The sequence below is a fragment of the Lingula anatina genome, chromosome 10, assembly GCF_051362555.1.
Source record: "Lingula anatina isolate TDL-2025a chromosome 10, LinAna3.0, whole genome shotgun sequence".
NCBI classification, from domain to species: Eukaryota; Metazoa; Brachiopoda; class Lingulata; order Lingulida; family Lingulidae; genus Lingula; species Lingula anatina.
In genome coordinates this window covers 15,826,481-15,848,304 of record NC_141776.1, presented here as the reverse complement: position 1 = coordinate 15,848,304, position 21,824 = coordinate 15,826,481, and the positions used below count along the sequence as shown (strand labels likewise).

Genomic DNA, 21,824 nt, shown 5'->3' with positions numbered 1-21,824 from the left:
TACATTTTTTTTCTATAAATCTTATTTAGATATAGTTCATTTTTAAATAATGAGGGACAGTTTTTTTTTCAGGCATTGACATAAAGAGAAAGGAAAATCCCTCATTTATTTGCAACTTTATAGTAGACTGGTCATGTTTTTTATTGCATTTACAGACTCCAACCAAGAAGAGGCGACCAAGGTCCCGCCCATCCAAATCTTCAGGTGACGATGCAGCATCTTCAGATGGAGAAGCTACGAGTTCTACAAGGAGCACACACTCAGTGAAAAGGTCAGCTTCTTATCAGAGGTTGAAAGGTCAAAAATCAAGGTCAGTGTCACATAGTAAACTCCAATCACAGGAGAGCAGTCCTGTTGCTATGGAGAGAGCATCAGCAGCATTAAAGAATGATGGGAGGGGAAAGGAGAATCGGGGAGTGGGGAATCTTGCCAGGGAAAAGCATCCTGTTAAAATCACTGTGGAACATCCACATCCAACCAACCAGCTGCTTCCTGAGCCTTCACAGACTTTGAGCGATAGTGACACGGACATGAAGAGGCTTAGCGCCATTGTCAGCTCTGAGCCTGACTCGGACCACAGCAGTAGTAGCGTGTCGCAAAGGAAAACTCTCAGCAGCGATGACACAGGTAGTGGTACCCCGCGTCATACACGAAAAGGCCTTGGCGCTGATGAGCTATCATGGGACTCGGATTTTGACTACGGCCTCCATGACATGGTGGATGATACTCCTGTGACCTTTGACCCAGAAGATGACGAAATGGCCCTTTTCGATGATATTCTTCTGCCCAGCAGTCAAATGAACTTGGCAGACAATCTCAGCAATGAGGAAAGGGAAAGAGCACTAGCCAGGGCCCTCAGTGAAGAGAGCTCAGAAATCCAAGAAGGAAAACGGATCGATGCCCGGGACTTGTACTTGCCACTAATGCGGGAGCCAATGAGAAGTCCTAGTACAACCAGACACACTTACGTCCCTCCTCATTCACCATCTGGTCGACGGCCATCTTGGAAATTGGCCAGACTTCCCATTGGGGTAGAATTGAAGGCGCTGAGCCGTAGTGTTGCTAGTAGCACAGGGACAGGCAGCAGTACTGAAAGCGTGGTTACTATAGTAACAGCCGATACCCCAAAGGGAACACCCACCACCCCAAAGGGAACCCCTACAACCCCTGTGCAGGATGCCCCTTGGGACAAGGGCCTTCACTCCCCAGAGACGAGGCATCGCAATAACAATAAAGAGTTGATCAAGAGATTTGCTGCAGCACAGGCAAAAGCTGACTCTACGGTTCACAGGGCAAGACATATAAATGGAGGTCATAATCATGAACCTGTTAATGGAAATCTTTCAGATGAAATGAGAATTCTGCCAGAGGATGGCAAAAATAAGGCAATTGGTAGGACATCTAGTGGTGGCGGAAGAGGTGAAGGAGGTGGGGGTGGCGGACCTGCCCAAAAAAGGTACTGTTGCTGAGTGATGTGGTGCTGGGTTGCCGTGGTGATTGGGCATTTTTGGCATTGCAGTGAACAGCATTATGCGGTGTGATACTGCCTGATCTTTGACCTTTATCCTACATGGGATTGCAGCGCAGCTTTCACTATGCAGTCACTTGTGTTCTTTTTTCATTACACATCACCGCATTAGACAGAGGTTTTTATGGGTCTCTTTTGGCAATGACATTGAATAATTCTTAGGTATGAAGTTTAGAAATATATTTTATAGATCTTTCATGGTTTTTACCCTTTTTTGAAGTTAATGTTTTAATGTTAAAAAAAATCTCTGAAGATCAGTACAATGATAAATTTTATATATATTCTAAATTCTGTAGAAAAATTCCAACCACTTCCTTGTAAATGCTTTCTTTATATCTATCAATTAGACCAAACTTTTTCAAATGCATTGCCAATTGGCCTCAACCTTTGTGTTCAAATCACCTGCATGCACAATAGGGCTAGGCACACGAAAATAGCCAGTAGCGACACCTAGGGAGTGGAATGTGGACACAGTTGGACAGATTGTGCTGACATCTAGGAGTAGTTTATTGCTAGTTATATGATTGACAAATTGTGCATTTTATGCAAATTTGGCATATGTTATAGATTTTTATTTATTTTTTTTTTTTTTTCATTTTTGCATAATTTTATATAGACATTGGTGATGTTTATTAGTGATCAGATTCTAGTACTTTAGTTTTGTAGCAATGTGTTTTAAGACTTATTTTGATTAAAGTTACCTTGATGTCAATTTTGAAATAAGGAGAAAAACGTAACTGCATATATATATATGTATTGTGATAAAAATATGCTCCTTACTTAAATAGGTGATATTCTTGTTTTGAGGCTTGTATAGGGAATATGCACCATATTAAGTTCATTGTTAAATCAGTCAATTTGAATTTTTTCGCGAAAATTATTTAGCTCAAAAATGTTAATCGTCACTGACAAAGTGAGACTTGAAAATCATGCAAAGACTGGTTGTGTACCAATGTATCAACATATGTTTTTGCCTAATAATTTTTGTTTATCATTTTCACTTTTAGGCTCCATTTGACCACCCTGGCTGTGATCAGTGTTCTAGGCCTCGTCACAGGGGTTTGCTGTAATAAGTTCCAGGATGAAACTCGCGTCCAAATCAAGATCTACATGCCGGCACACTTCATTTCGAAAGGATCAGCAGTTTATGCTAAAATAGAGAATCGCGTGGAACTGGTCAATGGCATGGACCACACAGAGATAAATATTTATGGTAAGCAGGGTATTTTGTTAATATCTGGGACAGAAAAGATGGGAAGAACAGAAACCACATATTTTGCATTGCGCAATTTAATTATCTGGTATTTATCAATAATTTATATTTTACAAGTTCATTTATAAAGCACAGTTACTGAAAAAGTCACGATAACATTTTTCCAGATGTTGATGACCCATACCTCTCAGACATTTCCTCTAGCCGATGTCACGGGATACGCTGTGCCGACAAATGTGATGTCAAAACAGGCTCCTGTATCTGTCGCCGAGGCTTTAGGCCAATGGAAAATGGAATTTGTACTGGTAAAGTATACACATACAGCAGGAGAGAATCCTTGACATATATTATACATTTTTCGGACATTTTAAATTGTTAAAGTGATTATGGTCTCTATTTTAATGTTGTAAATTAAAATTGTGAAAAATAAAAAGATAATCATTTTACCACATACTGCCTTTCCACATAATTTTTATTTTTTTCTTCTTTTCACATCTCAAGAAAAAAGATGGCTCTGAAATACAAGAAAAGCATAACCACTATTAACTCTGGTTCCAGATATAAGTGAGTGTATTGAACTGGGCCAACTCTGCCACCAGGACGCTGTATGTCGTAACACTAATGGCGGCTACAAGTGCATCTGTCTTGAGGGCTTTCACGGTGACGGACTTTCGTGCACACGTAAGTAGACTCACAGAGTGGTGACCATTGGCATTTTGTGGTGTTACTGCAAACTGTAATTAATAGTTCTTTGTGGTTTTACGGGATCTTTTTGATGGTGGTTATATAACAGTTTGGTTTTTAGGTGACGGTCATGTTTCTGCTGGGTTTTATGCCTTGGCATGGTGTATTTCATAATTAATAACCTACGGTTTTAGTGGTTTTTGGGATAATTTGTTAAAATGTTGAGATAACATGTGGCATGGGGTGGTAGTGAGATTAATTTTCACTTGTGGAGTTAGAGGTCCTAATCTTTAAATAGGTGGATTTGATTTTTGTGAAGACTTAAATGTGGATTTATAATATTTTTAATCATTGATTTCAAACATAATGTTATATTGCTGGGTTTGTTGAATAGTTGTTCTTATTTAATAGAATTTCACATCTGAATTTGATAAATACGGGTTCAAATTTTGTACTGGAGTTAGGGATGAAAATATCATATCTTGTGGCACAAAGAACAAATTTACAAAGTTTTAATTTTTTAAATAGATATATTAGTAAGTTATTAATTTCATTTACTTATTTTTTTAATGATTCTTTAAATTCAGTGCAACTTTTATCATTATTTATAATAACTTATGAATGGGGCATAGTTTAATAGAATTGTCACAGTTGCCTGGTATCTGTTAGAAACAAAAGACTGTGATGTTTGGGATATATTTTACATGGCCACAGATATGATATTTCAGTTTTTCTGGTAGTTATATACATATTGATGTGTAGGATAGTGTCTAGCTCATTGTTAGAAGTGTATATATTTGTGGGTGATTTTTATTAAAAGAAGGCTGCTCTAGTAATTGTTATATGTACAGATACCTCACATGTGCAATCACAGGTGCACATATTGACTGTGATATGTTTAAGAGTTTAAATGTAAAGGTACCACATTGTTTGAATTTGTTTCATTTTGAGTTGACCAAAGAAAGATTCTTTAATTAAAAGTTTAGTTGTATATATTACTGTAATTACTGAAAATTTAAAGTCAATATTTACATTCGCAGTTCATCACCTCATATGCCAAAATGCACAGAGAGCATGTATTTTACCACATTCACAGAATATTTAGTTTTACAGTTTATTGTATGATGATTTTGAAGTCAATGTTTCCATTATTTGGAATCATTAGACAAGTAATTTTATTTTTAACACGTTTTGCTGATCAATATTTCTTTTTCAAGGGAAATCATTATGATGCTAGCTGTCAAAGACAAATGGCACTGCTTGAATGAAGAAAACATAATGTCATGTGATAATTTTTGAGGATTTTTTTCTGCCATAAAGAAGTGTTAAATGGCAGTTTTTAGACCAGTAAATTATTCTAGAAACAAGGACTTTTTACAGTTAATTTTAAGTCTACATATTAGAAAGGTTTAGTTGTGGGTAATAGTATCAGAATATTTTTACGTTTTTGGCATTACTTAGAACTAGGTGAAATCCCAGGAAATGCAACATTTATCATTATGGTCATTTTCATTCTCAACAGCATATTCCGTATATAACATCTTAGCCTAGGGTTTTGATCAGTTAAAAAAAGTTTCCCCACTTTTCCAAATTTGATTTTTAAAATAATAAATGCATTAAATTCATCTTCATGGTTTAATTCAGTAAACTGATTGATAGAGAAAAAAGTTGTATTTCAGGATTATTAGATAAATGTTTAAAACTGAAATGAATGTGACTTTGGTAGATTTTTCTAGAAACAAAATGGCCTGTTTTTGAAAGCTCTTAACTTAAGTTAATATGTGTGAGATTAATGATTTATGTTCATTGTCCATGTGTTGTAAATTTTATGTCTCTAATTGTGTTCCTTTCCTACTAGGATAAGTAGAATACATATCTCCCTTTCCAACAATACTTACAGCTAAATGATGTGAAGCATTATACATGACCTAGGAGTAGTAATACATTTCATGTCAAACCTTGTTAAACTGTCCCCTAATTTTTAGGTACCTTTTATTTTTTCAATATGATTGTTGTTGTAATCTATCCAATAGTAGAACTTTGTCAGCCTAGTGTTAGTACCAATCCGTTTATATCTAAACCCAGTAACTGATTTACTTTACAGACTTGAGAAATATTTCCCACTTTTTTCTATGTATAGAATGATAATGATATAATAGAAATCTTTACCAGTAATTATCATACCAGTAGATTGTTGTATATCCTTTAATAATAGTAAAATAGATATTTCTGTTGATCTATCCCATGATCCATAGACATTGATAGTGTTAGTCTATCCCATAATTATATTTCCCCTGTGTCTATGTTTCCGTGGTTACAGCATGCAGTATTCCCTGTCCCACTGGATCTTATCGTACGTCTCCTTGTAACGGCACCATGCAACCACGATGTCAAGGTACAGCACTGTATCCATGGCAACAATGTCTAAACTTGGATGGAAATGTTGTTTCATGTTTGCAGTAATTTATCATACGATTTGGCAAAACTGAAAATAAAATGAAAATGGGGTTAACATACAGAAACACTGCTTATCCTTTTCAAAAGGAAACTTAACAATAAGTTTGATTTTTTTTTTTTTTTTTTTTTTTTTTTTTTTCTAAGAAATTTTCATTTTGAAATTATGGTTTCATTGATATTCATTATAATAATTTATGAATTGTTTTGATCTTTTGAACATATCAAAACATATTCATTAAAAAAAAAAACCTTGGTAAAAATAAAAAAACGATCCGATTGATTTTTAACAGTAAATTTGTGTCAAAATGAAATAAATTTGATACCTAATCCCAAAAAGAATTGAACATTTCCATCTGGGGTTGTAGCAAAGCTGTTGGCTGTGGTTTAGGAGTTTCAGGTTTAGTTCTGGGACCATCTCACAGTATCACATGTCAGCCATGACTGTAGATACCTTCTCTCACAGCTAAATAACATAGACTAGGAAATAGTATGGAGGACACTAATTGTGAAATATTGAGATGGTCCCTATATGTGCCACTATCATTATGTTACTATGTCTCCTTTATTATTTACCTTTCTTTTCTTTTTTTTATTTTGTTAATTTTTAGTTGACAGATTTAAGGGAGTTTTAGTTTTTCAGAACACTATCAGAATATTTTGACAGATATTGCTTGAAAACTAAAATTTTATTTGAAAAATACGTAAGAGATGTATTTTTAGTGATCTTGCTGCTATAGATAAATGGTACTATTTTGTCACATATTCAACACTCGATTTTTTTTTCTGTGATGAAACAATTCCATTCTGAAGAAATATCACATTTGCCTTAGAAAAGAAGCCTAGGTATCAAATATTATGACATGATTCATTAATTCAACAGTTTTACCTGTTGCTTAGACTTTGGGTTCTGTTTAAATATCATACTTAGTTTTTGTTTGGTGTGGGAAAGTCAACTAAATCTGAGAGTGTTCTGAAGAAGTTTTTATGTTAATGGATAGTTTGTGCAGACTAGGTGTGCATTTTGTGTCTTCCAAAAATCTTGGTAGTTTCTGGAATTGTGTTTCCATGTTGAAATTCTAACAGTTATAATACTAACATCTTTGTCTACGTTTCAGATATCAAGTAGTTGTATTGTTTTGTGGCACGTGTACAACAATCTCACCATGATGTTCATAATCTAGTGTATACTAACATTTTAACCTTGAAACTAACTCAATAATGGTGTTTAAATGATTCTGTTTTCAGCTTTTGATTGGTATATTCATGTAATTTTGTATCAGTTCTTGTATTTTTTTTTCAAAAATGTCTTAAATAATTTAACCCTTCTGTTATTTTATTTTCTTATAAATGATTGTTTTTTGTCCTAGAATTATGTTCTTTACATTTTGATCATTGTACAAAATATCTTAATTACATTTGACAAAATCTGTCCCCAAGAACTTATCCACTGCAAGGGACTTTGGCCCTCAATATGTAGATAAATTAGAAATAACATGCAATTTTTTGTAGTTTTATAGTGAGACACCTTATTTGATCCAAGTCCAATTGTTGGCTTATAAATAATATATAATACTTGACAGTGCATTTTTAAACTAATTGCCACAATGATTTTACACTGCACTTTCATATTTTAAAATTTAATATTTTTAATTGGAAAAGTGTTGGCTTGATTTTGGCATGGTTTTTCACTTAATGTATACGAAATATGTGTGATGTTCAACCCTGGGTTTCAGAGGTCTAAAAGGGGCATTCTTTTTATCCACTTACCAAAAAATTTCCACTGACAGGATTCAATATATTTAAGATGTGAATGGGGGCATTTGAATAGTCACTTAAATCCTATAGTACATTAATATCATAAAAAATTTGCAAAAAAAAAAAAGGATAAGAGTGGTGATTGTCAGTCATCTTGTGAAATGTTGATGATAGAAAATTATATCCAGTTGATGATGAAAATGATATACTGAAACACAGGGTAACATTGCACCAAGTTAAGGAAGAAACCATTCTCTCTCTTTTTTTTTTTATTTCTCTCTTTTTATTGTTGTTGTTTCTTGCTGCCTTGTAACGTGGGCGTTGTTGGCTTAAGGCGTGTTTACTCCAAGACTATTTTAGACCAGACATGATCCTTAGTGCGTGTACTTTTTTTTAATATATCGACAATAAAACCTCATGATGCAAGTTGGAACAACTTTGGTCTAAAGTAGTCTCATCTAAACACGGCTGTATTTTGATTTTTATTCAATGTTTTTGCAGCATGCTTGCAGCAGTGTCCATCAGGGCACTTCAAACACTCTGCATGCAGCCCTACACAAGACATGGTGTGCCAATGTAAGTCATGGGGTGACACATTTATTTACAGTTTAGTTTCGTATGGGGAGGGTTGAGTATGCAGTTTATTTTTAGTTCAGTTTCACATGGGATGAAAATCCAAATAAACTGGAGGGAAAGAAGCCATATTGCAATGCATACATACATATATTATTGTTGAATGCATGGCGTCCATAAGTGCCTAAAAAGAAAATGGACCCTTTTTTGAATAAAATTACATTTTAATTATCTTGGAAACTTTTACAGGGCCCTGTTTATATAAAATAATTTGAGTTAAAAACCTTTCCTAAGATTCTAAGCTAAGTTGAGACTCTTGAGTCAATCCAAAGGGTAGCTTACCTCATCTTTCAGACTTAAATTCTTAGAAAGAGTTTTTATTGTCAATAGTGAATTTTTACTCATTGTGTCACAGTGGTTGAAAAAGTCTTTTTAGGTACGTCAGGTACATTTTAGGGTTTAATCTCTTTTAGATTTGGATTAGTCATGGACAAAAACGGCAAACAACTTGAAACAATAGTAGGCTAATGGGATGGAACATTCTTAGCCAATTAAGTAATACAAATGATTGGGAAGAAAGAAGTTGGTCCTTGGTTATAATTGTGGCCATATGAGTAAACCTGATTTTTCATGTGGTTTGCTCAAAATTTTTACGGATTTTTTTTACATCACTGACAATTATTTTACAAATTTAGCTTTGAGAAGATTTTTTGTTTGATCTGTCATATTTAAAAAGTACTGTATAATGTTGATTGATTTAAGTTTTCCCCATTTGTATTTATTCATTTATAACTCTGGTTGATGGGTTTTGAAATTAACAGCATGGTTTTTTGTCAGTTTTGAAATAATGCATTATGCAAGGCCTTTTTGTTGTTGGTTTTAAGCACATTCAAACTTTGACTTTTCCTTTTACAAAGCATTGCTAATGCTGTTTTTATGCTGTTTTTTTAATCATGGCAACATGCATGCTTACAAGATATAACATTGATTTATTATATGTGATTTATTAATTGGTGATCTGTTACAGCTTGTTTGCCTAAATGTAAGGATGATGAGTATGAATTTGTACCATGTACAAACTTGACTGACAGAGTATGTAAACGTAAGTACTACTGTTTATTTTCATTTTTTATGAAAATCATCAGATAGTAAGATGAGATAATGTAAACAAATTCTTAATAATATCTAGGCAATTTCTTTCAATAGATTATTCTTTAAGGTCAACCATCAGTGACTTGTCAAAACCTTCTTGAGGAAAAAGCAATATGGTCACTGTCATTGTGATAATTTGTTAACAGATGTTGTAAGCAAGATGGCAATGTAGTTATATGTATGAAAGTATTTTTCATTTACTGACCTGAAAAGCAGAATTAATTTATAATGAAAATTTAATGTAACAAAGGTTTAGTGGCTGTCTTCTTGTTTAACTGAGATTATCAGTTCTAAGAGTTAGATACTGGCATACATTCAGATAAAAAAGTTGTGATGTAATTTTTGTCTGTTATTGCTATGATAAAACTTATCAAATATAAAAGTAAACAAAAATTCATAATCAGATATTTGCACTGTCATAGACAGTTTTTAATTTTAGATTTGGCGTTTTAAAACATCTTGGCCTTACCATTGTATTATGAACAGTCTGTGCGTAGATTGTCACCAGGTATCGCTGATGTCTTAGCTACAATAAACTGAGTTATTATTTTAATATATATTTTATTATTATTATTATTATTATTATTATTATATCAGCCAAAGATGCCCTGATCCCCCAGCTGTCTCCAGACACAGTCTATGAGGACAAGAACAGGAATTTTGGTGTGCGTTCCAGACTGTGGTACCTGGAAGAGGGACAATTCTCTGGAGCCAAAACCTACGCTTTGAGTAGAGGTATGTGTTTGTCTTAGGCCCTTTTTACATTGAGCAGACACGTTGGATCTAGTAATAAATTTGGCTTTCTGTATTCAGAAATGGTCTATATTTCCATTTTACTTACACATTTTCATTTTAGCGTACACAAAAGAAAAAAATATCCTAATTATTTTTCTTAATCCTCAGGTACAGACCTGTCTATTCAGATCTCTGTAAATGAGGTCAACTTGCTGCCTCAGTTCCGCGCTGTCCGCCATGACAGGAATAACGAGAATGATGCTTTTTACGGTGATAGCAGCATTCTAACCCAGTACTGTCCTCATCCAATGCCCCAGGAATACGATCTCCAGTTTGTCATGCATAAGGTACTGTATATGTTATGTAGATTAATGTATTCCAAAATTGATTATTTCTGAATTGATTAATTGTACCACCAGCGTTAGCGCTGGCGGTACACATGGTTTCGGTCCCGTCCGGATCGTTCCGCCGGCTCCGCCGGCTCCGCCGGCTCCGTTGGCTCCGCCGGACGGCTACCGTTACCGCTTCTCCTCCTAGACGGTAAGGGCCCCCGTACCCATCTCATGGATTTAGGTCACCTATAATCTCAGCTCGTTCCACGTAAAATTTGGGCTTTGTCGGTATTGGGGTCTGGGTGTGGCACTCATTGCAATGCACCCTTGTCTAAAAATGGCAAAATTAAATGCTAATTATCTACCCTACGGAAGGAGTTATGGGATAAATTTCTATAGACGGCTTTCCAAAAGTCATATGTGTAGATTTCAAATATACCCTTGGATTTGACCTTTGACCTCTACTTCAAGGTCAAATGGGCCAAAATTTTCAAAAAAATGAAATTTTTTACGAAAAAAAATTTTTTTGCCCTGTTATTCAGACACCACACAGACTTAACCAATAATATTATTGGAAAGTGTTACCCTTCAGGTCATCCTTCATCTCCATGAATTTGGGGTCAATCGGTGCATTTTCACGGGAGTAGCGGCCATAAGATACCGAAACTGAAAACTGTCTCTAATTCGGGAACCGTTAAGGCTAGAGACCCATTCTTTTTTGCATTTTGTAGAGCATGTAAAGCCCAACACTGGAGGTGGTCTCGGTTTTTTTGTATTCCATATGGTTTTCGAGTTACGCTGTATCAAAAAGTACATATTGGTGGTAAAAGCAAAATTTGCAGTACGGTAATGGATAATAAATTTTGAACTCTGGAAAAATAAAACATAAGGCTTGGCAAAGCAGACAACTTGTGTTCAAAAATGACATTATTTCATCAAATTTGAACTTCTGAAACTTCAGAGCACCTCCTATTTCAAGAATTTTGACCAATATGACATTTTCTTTATTTTAATTAATTTTTTCTGTACGAAATTTAAGGCACATTATGGTAACTCCAAAATTACAACATCTAGTCCCTTATATCTCCAAAACTGGCAGAGATAGGTCCATAGTTACTATTGAAGTTGAATAGGAAGTCATATACTGGCAATCTTACTATGACCTTGAAATTGACCTTTGACCTACTTTTCACCATGAACTGAACTTTGCAAATTTTTCTTCCCTTTTATCTCCAAAACTGGCAGAGATAGGTCCATAGTTACTATTGAACTTGAATAGGAAGTCATATACTGGCAATCTAAATGTGACCTTAAAATTGACCTTTGACCCACTTTTCACCATGAACTGAACTTTGCAAATTTTGCTTTCCTTTTATCTCCAAAACTGGCAGAGATAGGTCCATAGTTACTATTGAACTTGAATAGGAAGTCATATACTGGCAATCTATATGTGACATTAAAATTGACCTTTGACCTACTTTTCACCATGAACTGAATTTTGCAAATTTTGCTTTCCTTTTATCTCCAAAACTGGCTGAGATAGGTCCGTAGTTACTATTGAACTTGAATAGGAAGTCATATACTGGCAATCTAAATGTGACCTTAAAATTGACCTTTGACCTACTTTTCACCATAAACTGAACTTTGCAAAATTTGCTTCCCTTTTATCTCCAAAACTGGCAGAGATAGGTCCATAGTTACTATTGAACTTGAATAGGAAGTCATATACTGGCAATCTAAATGTGACCTTAAAATTGACCTTTGACCTACTTTTCACCATGAACTGAACTTTGCTAATTTTGCTTCCCTTTTATCTCCAAAATTGGCAGAGATAGGTCCATAGTTACTATTGAACTTGAATAGGAAGTCATATACTGGCAATCTAAATGTGACCTTAAAATTGACCTTTGACCTACTTTTCACCATAAACTGAACTTTGCAAAATTTGCTTCCCTTTTATCTCCAAAACTGGCAGAGATAGGTCCGTAGTTACTATTGAAGTTGAATAGGAAGTCATATACTGGCAATCTAAATGTGACCTTAAAATTGACCTTTGACCTACTTTTCACCATGAACTGAACTTTGCTAATTTTGCTTCCCTTTTATCTCCAAAACTGGCTGAGATAGGTCCATAGTTACTATTGAACTTGAATAGGAAGTCATATACTGGCAATCTAAATGTGACCTTAAAATTGACCTTTGACCTACTTTACACCATGAACTGAATTTTGCAAATTTTGCTTTCCTTTTATCTCCAAAACTGGCTGAGATAGGTCCATAGTTACTATTGAAGTTGAATAGGAAGTCCTATAATGGCAATCTAAGTGTGACCTTGAAATTGACCTTTGACCTACTTTTCACCATGAACTGAACTTTGCAAAATTTGCTTCCCTTTTATCTCCAAAACTGGCAGAGATAGGTCCATAGTTACTATTGAACTTGAATAGGAAGTCATATACTGGCAATCTAAATGTGACCTTAAAATTGACCTTTGACCTACTTTTCACCATGAACTGAACTTTGCTAATTTTGCTTCCCTTTTATCTCCAAAATTGGCAGAGATAGGTCCATAGTTACTATTGAACTTGAATAGGAAGTCATATACTGGCAATCTAAATGTGACCTTGAAATTGACCTTTGACCTACTTTTCACCATGAACTGAACTTTGCAAACTTTTCTGCCCTTTTATCTCCAAAACTGGCAGAGATAGGTCCGTAGTTACTATTGAACTTGAAAAGGAAGTCCTTTACTGGCAATCTAAATGTGACCTTAAAATTGACCTTTGACCTACTTTACACCATGAACTGAATTTTGCCAATTTTGCTTCCCTTTTATCTCCAAAACTGGCTGAGATAGGTCCATAGTTACTATTGAACTTGAATAGGAAGTCATATACTGGCAATCTAAATGTGACCTTAAAATTGACCTTTGACCTACTTTACACCATGAACTGAATTTTGCAAATTTTGCTTTCCTTTTATCTCCAAAACTGGCTGAGATAGGTCCATAGTTACTATTGAAGTTGAATAGGAAGTCCTATACTGGCAATCTAAGTGTGACCTTGAAATTGACCTTTGACCTACTTTTCATCATGAACTGAACTCTGCTAATTTCTTTCTCTTTTAATTTCAAACTTGACAGAGATAGGTCCATAGTTTCTCTTGAACTTGAATAGGAAGTCATATACTGGCAATTTACTGTGACCTTGAAATTGACCCTTGACCTACCTTACGAAGAACTTAAATTTGATTGTACCATATATATATTTTTTGCAATAGTTAAAAAATTCTTGTTGATTTCATTTTTACAGCTTGTCAAGCACAAAACTGGTGGCTGTGTCCCTTATTTTGTGTATGTGGGGGTCTATATGAATGCGTTTGCTCCAGCTGGTGGTACAATATTTGGAGGCGGTATCGCCTCTCTGATCCTCTAGTTCCAAATTGAGATTGATCATTCTTTAACAAGTTGGCTAAAATAATAATATTGTAATATTTTTCTAATAAACATTTCCAAAATCCACTTTGTCTGTTTATAATGATGATAACATTCCAAAATTCTTTCAATATTTTTCTCTGTGACAGGGAGCTGTTGTCAAGGCGACCTACAGAAACTGCACCCTGGCTCCATCTGGTGGTATGGTCTGCAAAGGAGGCTATCACATGGACCCAAGACAGCCCTGTCTCACATATAAGAAGTTTGGCTCTCCACCTCGCCTTCATCCCACCTCGGTGGGCGTGCTCCTCTGTACAGAAACTAGCCAGCTGACAGATTTGTATGGTATGAGCGAGAAACTAACAGAGGCAGAGACAGTTTTTGCAGACCCCACGGAAAGGTAAATTATAAACTCTGCTAGGCTGGGCAAGATGGGGGTGAGCATTGATCACATTTGGTCAGTTTTGTAATTCTAAACATAAACTGTGACCATTGTGTAAGTCAAGAGGGGAATTGTTTATCACATTCTGTCAGTGTTGTAAGCATAAACTTAAAAAATTTGAGACTATATAGAGAACATGGTTCTAGTTTAGTCTGCACATTTGTTCAAGATGTTTGATTATAAATTTTTTTAATTTGAAATAAAATTCAAATTAGGTGTGCCACTCAGAGGGCATCCTGCCAATCCTGCATCAATAAATGTGCAGAAGACCTGAAGACAAAAGCACCAGAAAAATGCCGAATCACTGGGGAGGATCCAGATGATGGCTGGTCCCCGCGCCTCCGCCATTGCCAGAACTGCTGCCTGAAAGAAAATTGTGCGCAGACTTGTAGCAGCCATTCTGATAGCGATTGCCAGCCTGTCAAGTATGTGGTGATGTGCAATTAAACTTTCAATCTTGTACACACACACACACGCACGCACACACACACACACTTATGCATGCATATACTTGCACAAACACATATACTCACTTGAAACTGTTTTCCTTAAATTTATACAATTATGAAGGTTACCCAACTATGAAATTATTCTGAAATCTTAGATTAAATCAATGAGAATTATTTGAGAATGATGATTAAAATACTTACTATGTTTTAGATGTCTGAAAGGCAATGTGGCAGAGCTTGTCTTGTCGCCAACTTTCTCCAGCCGAGCAGAGGACTTTCTGTGTCACATTGAGCCGGCCCCAGATTACCTGTACGATATCCAGTACTCCGTGGTGCAAGGAGGAAAGGTCTTACTGGACAGAGTGTTTAGAGCCAAGAAGAGAATTAATACTGAGGGGGATTTGTGGAATATGGTAGATGTGTAAGTATATATGATTGTACTCAGTCCTATAGTTGAGGGGGGTTGGGCGGGGTCAAAGAATTTTTGGATGGAAAATGTACAATTAATCCTGTCATCCAGTGGTGCAAATGTGTATGAATAACATAAAATTAATGGCTACTTTGTTGTCAAATGTATTTTCAAATAATCATTTAATTAGTGATGTCAGCTGTCTGTGTGTGGAATCTCTAAAAAACAGCAGGATAGGTATTATAGTTTTAGTCCAATCTCACATCATAAGTTGACCTCTTGTATTTTATTCCAGCCACCCCCTGCTTAATGTCCACTACAGTACTGGGTTTGCTGTCCAGCCCCAAGTTCTCCATGGCAACAGCCGACAAGGATTGTTTACGGTCAGCAAGTACCAGCCAGAGGGCCGACCTCTACATGGACCGTTGACCAGTACCCAGAGGTTAAGGGTGCGGCCAAAATTCCCCTGGGGTATCAGCACCAAAACATGGAGTGAGTACTTTATATGTTAAAATGCAAGTGCTGTGACATTTGAGTGCATATCATAGAACAAGCAATCGGTAGCTATGTTCAGATGATCTCTGGCTCTCATCTGAACATTCTGATTTTTTAAGCAGGATTCACATCTTTGTTATTACCATCACTTGCCAGCACTTTTGCTTTTCAACCAAGCATATAATCCTCACTCAAAACGTAATTTTATCTCTTTCAGGTCAGAAATCCTGTGACATGACCGCATTGGATGACTTCATCCCAGGAGAGCCAATCACATACAGACCTCTCAGTGACATCAGCGCCAGCTTCATCGAAGGACAACGTTATCGCTATCGACTCCACAACACCACCGCTCAGCCATATATTTTCTTTGAGCTGCCTCAAAACACCAGTGTGATGGCCCTGTTTTTCCCAAGGGTTGAGATTATGGACGATACAAGTTTGAGAGCGAGGCTTGATAGAAATGCGACTCACTGGCTTATTCATGCAGAAGGAAGAATGAAGCGTGCTCCTGGTTAGTGGAAAATGACTACTAGTAAAAACACCACCAAGCCTGTTATAATATGCTTGGCAAATTGTTTAAATGTAGCATTGTATTGAAATAATTGAAGAATTTCGTATTTTATACAGTAGACTGTGCAAAAAAAGATTGATATGAATTTAATTTTCAACAGACGCAAAAAAATGACAGAATTTATCATTTCAAGAAACGTCTTCTATTAATTCATTTAAACACCTTACAGGTTTCTTCACCATCAAAGTACACGAAGATGACTACCCTGATGCTCCTCTCTTCAACATGGACATTGGTCAGACGGATCACGAGGCCTTCAAGGTTCTCCTCCCTGTGGCGACAGGGTCGTCTGCTCTCATGAGTAAGAGCGTGACAGTTGAGATCAGTGGCATCAACAACAAGGTTGCCTTCCGTCTTCACTGGGCAGGTGTACATCCAGTGCAGGCTCAGATACAAGGTAGGATTTTATTGTTAGAAATTATTGCTTCTACCAAGGGGGGTTATGTTTCTGTCTTTGTGGTCTATTTTATAGCTTGACTCAATAATAGCTGGACATTTTTTGGTGAAATTTTCAAAATAGATCAATGGGTTCCTGTAATATTGATAAGAATTTGATGTCAATTGAAGAATGTTATAATTGATAAGTAAAACTGAGCTGTCTTAAAGGGGAAAATATGTGTTAGAATGAAGCAATGTATATTTTGCATTTTCTTTTCTTAATTGCAGCATTAAAGACCAAACCAATGATCGAAGCTGAAAATGCTAAAGATGGCGCCACTGCAGAGTTGTCCAAATCACTTGTGATCGGCCTTGGTGCAGTGATTGGTTTCTTGCTGCTGCTGCTTGTCGTAGGCTCTTGTCTGTCAGGTATGGCAGTAATCTGGTTGATTATTCTGATATTTATTTAGAAAATAAAATAATAGGTGGTATTCTAATCATCATGATCCAGTTTATGTATTTGGTATAACAGAAAAGTATATTTTATGTCTTTATAAACCATAGTCAGTTACAAATGCTATGGCATATGGCATGTTAAAGGATTGAGAGGTTTGTGTAGAATTTAAGTCACGTGTTATGAAAATCACAAGAATGCAATTGAGAAGTTGATATTTATCTCTGGCAGATGGTAAAGGGATAGATGTGGACAGCCGTTTCCACACCAGTCACTTGATGATGACAGTAATGTATGTGGTGTTCAGGACAGCCTACTCTCTGGCTGTCACCTGTACCGTCTTTTTGTTTGTGTGGATTTATCTTAACAGGTGAGAAAACTCTCTCTCTCTCTCTCTCACACACACACACACACACACACACACACACACACTTTTTCTCTGGAACTTTGTATCACTGAGTTCAGTAAAAAAAAAACCTTAACAACAAGATTGCAAAAATGGTTGCCCACACAATTATACACAAACATGCAGTCCTAACCAGCTGGAACTACTCAATCTCATTACAAAAAATGGCAGAAATTTCTTCTCCAACATTATCATCATCATTATTCAATAATGAGATTTTTCTGTTTTTAGCAGATGTCCTGCCAAAATTAAAGATTTTTTCACTAAATGGCAGTTTCATCCCTGATTATAACTATTATAACTAAATTTCAACAAAAAGTAGAACATGGCATCTTTAGTAATATATTGTCTTGATTGTTCACTTCCAGTGGTCCATTGCATACTCTGAGGCAGTACCCCAGTTTCCTGGTCACTGTCCAGTCCCTACAGCAGCTGGAGGCCCAGGAGGTCAACCAGTACTTAATTAAGGAGCTGGACAAACAAATGGTCAGTTTCAACCAGACCAGGACCAAGTGTCAGGCACACATACAGGCCATGCAGGACAAGATGATCAAGGTTGGAGGGGGTGGACTTTTTATTTATTTATTTATAATATTTTATTTGTTAATTAATTCAATTTTATTATTATTATTATTATTATTATTATTATTATTATTATTATTATTATTATTATTATTATTATTATTATTATTATATTTGCTTTGTTTTCATCCCCATTTCCAGTATTCCAGAATGGACTTTAAGCAGATTTTCTCCTTGCTGTTTCTAAAAGAGAGTTTTTAAATTTGCTGAGTTAAATATAGGATAAAAATAGGGGAAATCTTGGAAAGGTAAGGGGTAAGCTCCCTTTTTTAGCATTCTCTAGCTCCATCCCTGTGTTTATTAAACTGGGGTTAATTATAATTTTAATAAGTGTGATTGATTCTCATTTTTTTAACCTAGGCACAAGAGCAGCTGAATGCCCAGCAGCTGCATCAGTTAACAAGTCAAAGAGTAAGCCAAGCTATGTATCAGTATGCCCATAAAGCCATGGAGGAGTTCACTGCCACTGTAACCAGATCTAGGTAGGAAGACAAAATATCCTCATTGTATTGTGTGTTTTTTTTTTTTCTCGTACAGTTTGAATTATCTTTAAATATATCACAATGGTGAGGAGGACTTCTAGATTTTCTCCCTGTTCTTGTTTACATTTTGTATGATGTATCACTAAAGAAAGGGAATTTTCTCTTTTTGGTTGATATATTTTATATTTTAATATGAAAGGTAGAAAAAACATTAAAGTCATATATTTTTCATAAATGTTAAAAAACAGTGGTGGAGGGTAGCATCATCCATTTTTGCATGATTTATTTATAACTTTTTATAGAGAAACATCACATAAATGATTTTACCATTATATTTATTATAAAGTTTTTTCTTTATTTTAGGGCTGCATATAACAGCTATGTGAGCAACACTGTCTCCAGGCTTTTGTTTGATATGAAGAAAACAGAAGAGAATTTACTGTCCATTGAATGGCTGACAGGTGCTTCAAAAATTTACGACGCTGTTAAAGATAAGAGGACACGAAATGGAGTGACTACCAGAACCTTTTCTGATTGGTTGGGATTTAAAGAGAGATTACAAACACTGGAAGCAAGTAGGTGGACATTTTTGTCTCGTCTGTTTAGATTATTCTGGTAAAGGTTGAATACATATATATTTTTCCAAGCATACCATGAGTATTTCTGTACTTGGCCTTTAAAGAAGCGTAATAAATTTGGTCTTATTTTAAAAATATATTGTGGGTCAGTGCTGTGTATTCCAGCCTCCGTAAAAACAGTATAAATTTATTATCATTGTCTCTTTCTCAGACCTTACCTTGCCAGAAATGCCACTGCCAAACCTTCAGGACTTCAGAGCTCCAATTATAGATGCCGCCACAGTACAATCCTCCATTGCAAACATCCAAGAGGTGACAGTCCCAAAAAACATCTGGTTCGTTCACAGTCCAAATGTGACCACAAACTCAAAGAAAAATTCCACAACACAAGAACAAAGATGGAAACTAGAGAGCCAAGGAGAAATCATTAATTGGACAACATTCCTAGTCCTGGTACTGATAATCGACTGTGTTTGGCTGATTCATCGTGTGGCACGAACATACGTGACGGCACACAGACTGATGTATGGCACACCACATTATATAGACTGTACAGAACACGAGGATGAGGTCACTAAGCCCAGTTGCTGTGGGGCAGCCATGGAGTATAACATAAGGGTAAATAGGACTTAACTTTTCAACATGGTAAATTTCAAAAACAATAGAGAAGGCCCAGAAGTGACTGCATATGTAGGCCCTGTCTCTCTGACACACACCATAAATAAATGTATAATTAAGTTCAACAGACCACCAACAGCAACTAGTGTATACTACATGATCCACTCATGATTTGTATTCACACATTTCACATTAACCCCATTGACTCATATTTGTTATGTGTATCATTATGAACGTATTTATATATTCACTGTAGTTTGGGTTCCCACGTTGTGTTATGATGTACCTGTCTTGAAATATGAGCACTGACAATGAGTATGAGTCACATCTGATCTCTTCCACGTATGTTGACAAAAATTAAGAGTTAAAAATGGATTGATTGATGAGATGGTAAAATCCCATCATTTCAGCTGATGAAGACAGAGTTTGTCCCCAAGCTAGTGGGCGTGGGTTTGGTGTGTGCCCTGATCTATTTCCTGCTGGCCTCCTCTCAAGTACTGATAACTGCCAGTACCTTGTCTTCGCTGGGATACTTCAAGGCTCTGGTAAGTACTCCATGTAGCTGTTCACTGTTAGTTTGAATGTGTGGTTTGTACTCCATGTAGGTGATTTGAAATGTAATATGAGCACTTGCCACTTGAGACATTTATATCAGCAATATTTTGTTTGAGAATCTACACACCAATATTAATTCAGTCTTGGATTTGATTTTTCCTCTGTTCCAATCTAGAGTAAAAAATAAGCTTCATTTATAAGCAGAACCAATACCATTATCCGTTATACTTCACAAAAATAATCTGTTATCAAATTTCTACTATGATTTTTTATTCAGACATTGCCAACTGAAAAGAAGTGGTAATTGCAGTTTTTTTCTTTGCTTTTTCAGACGTTACCAATCTCATCAGTAAGAGCCACCGCCATGACACAACTTCGCGCCCAAGCCCATCGTCTCAATACAGTAGAGCTCCCATCATACGAAAAGATCACCTCGGCACATATTGAACAGTATCAGATAATTCTGCAACTTATGGAGGGCATGGCCTGCCAACAGGGGGCAGACCATCTCAAAGATTATTGTATTGGAGGTCAAAGGTCAGGGGTCGCAGGTCAAGGGTCAATGGACCTTGGGAGTTGTCAGACAGCTAGTTATCAGACAGGTGCTGCATTTATACCTTGTGACATTGGACTGGTGAATGTGGAAATGGGGAAGAGGTAGGCTGTTATTGTTAAGAATGATTTTGAACTAGCACTAGTAACTACATATTGTCAGTCATTATTACTTCAAAAAAAGTAAGACATAAGATTTGGGCCTTTTGTCACAAATATTCAGTTGATAATAGATCTTTCACCATATTGGTAACAAAGATGCATTTCATAAAGCATTTGAAGTGCTGCTTACCCCCTTTTTTTAACAGGCATTAACTAAATCTTTATCAGACCAAACATGATGTTGACACCAGTTGTCATTCACAGTGAATAATATATCATCGTCTTGTTGTTTTTGTTCCTCAGGCCAGTTTCCAGAGTGACCGAGGCCCAGTTGGCGTCCAGTTTGAGGCCATTCCTGAATGCTCTGCATACTATAGTGGTCAACACGTGTCACCTCCTCATTGTATTTGTGGCTGCACTGGTGCTGATAGATCTCATCTCTTCTGTTGTGTGGCTGTATTTACAAAAGTAAGTTTTTATTTATTTGTTTGTTTGTTTGTTTGTTTGTTTGTTTGTTTGTATATATATATATATTTTTTTTTACCAGCTTGCTTAAGTTTATGTTTAAGTAATTGAAAATTGAAATTGAGTGGAAGAACACCATTCGTAAAAAATGACATTATATATATATATATATATATATATATATATATATATATATATATATATATATATATTTTTTTTTTTTTTTTTTTTTTTTTTTTTTTGTAGTTGATTGTTTGATGTTTTCACAAATACTCTTTGCTCACCTATTGGGTAAAATTAGATTAATATGTTAGTTTATGTCATTCATTTTACTTTAAAGTATCTGCCATGTTTGATGTACGGTAGTAAAATCCACTTTGTCCTGACTTCTTGGTTTGTATAGTGATATTGAAGTGTTCAC

The 21,824-nt window shown here is 35.8% G+C and overlaps 1 protein-coding gene across 6 annotated transcripts in view; it reads left to right on the top strand.

Annotated features, from left to right (window-relative positions):
- Window positions 1–21,824, top strand: part of LOC106160591 (uncharacterized) — a 51,896-nt gene that overhangs the window by 28,152 nt on the left and 1,920 nt on the right. For 3 of the 6 annotated variants that reach the window (XM_086997610.1, XM_086997615.1, XM_086997611.1), the window contains 24 exons: window positions 156–310; window positions 2,536–2,741; window positions 2,909–3,046; window positions 3,300–3,422; window positions 5,746–5,820; window positions 8,139–8,213; window positions 9,238–9,312; window positions 9,960–10,097; window positions 10,266–10,444; window positions 14,012–14,262; window positions 14,520–14,729; window positions 14,965–15,174; window positions 15,458–15,654; window positions 15,875–16,171; window positions 16,401–16,628; window positions 16,898–17,038; window positions 17,295–17,433; window positions 17,838–18,024; window positions 18,412–18,533; window positions 18,897–19,108; window positions 19,323–19,729; window positions 20,140–20,274; window positions 20,616–20,941; window positions 21,242–21,406. In XM_086997610.1, the coding sequence (XP_086853736.1) occupies window positions 156–310; window positions 2,536–2,741; window positions 2,909–3,046; window positions 3,300–3,422; window positions 5,746–5,820; window positions 8,139–8,213; window positions 9,238–9,312; window positions 9,960–10,097; window positions 10,266–10,444; window positions 14,012–14,262; window positions 14,520–14,729; window positions 14,965–15,174; window positions 15,458–15,654; window positions 15,875–16,171; window positions 16,401–16,628; window positions 16,898–17,038; window positions 17,295–17,433; window positions 17,838–18,024; window positions 18,412–18,533; window positions 18,897–19,108; window positions 19,323–19,729; window positions 20,140–20,274; window positions 20,616–20,941; window positions 21,242–21,406 (4,391 nt within the window). The remainder of the gene's footprint in view (window positions 1–155; window positions 311–2,535; window positions 2,742–2,908; window positions 3,047–3,299; window positions 3,423–5,745; window positions 5,821–8,138; window positions 8,214–9,237; window positions 9,313–9,959; window positions 10,098–10,265; window positions 10,445–14,011; window positions 14,263–14,519; window positions 14,730–14,964; window positions 15,175–15,457; window positions 15,655–15,874; window positions 16,172–16,400; window positions 16,629–16,897; window positions 17,039–17,294; window positions 17,434–17,837; window positions 18,025–18,411; window positions 18,534–18,896; window positions 19,109–19,322; window positions 19,730–20,139; window positions 20,275–20,615; window positions 20,942–21,241; window positions 21,407–21,824) is intronic. The other 3 variants (XM_086997612.1, XM_086997613.1, XM_086997614.1) reach the window with 3 other exon arrangements.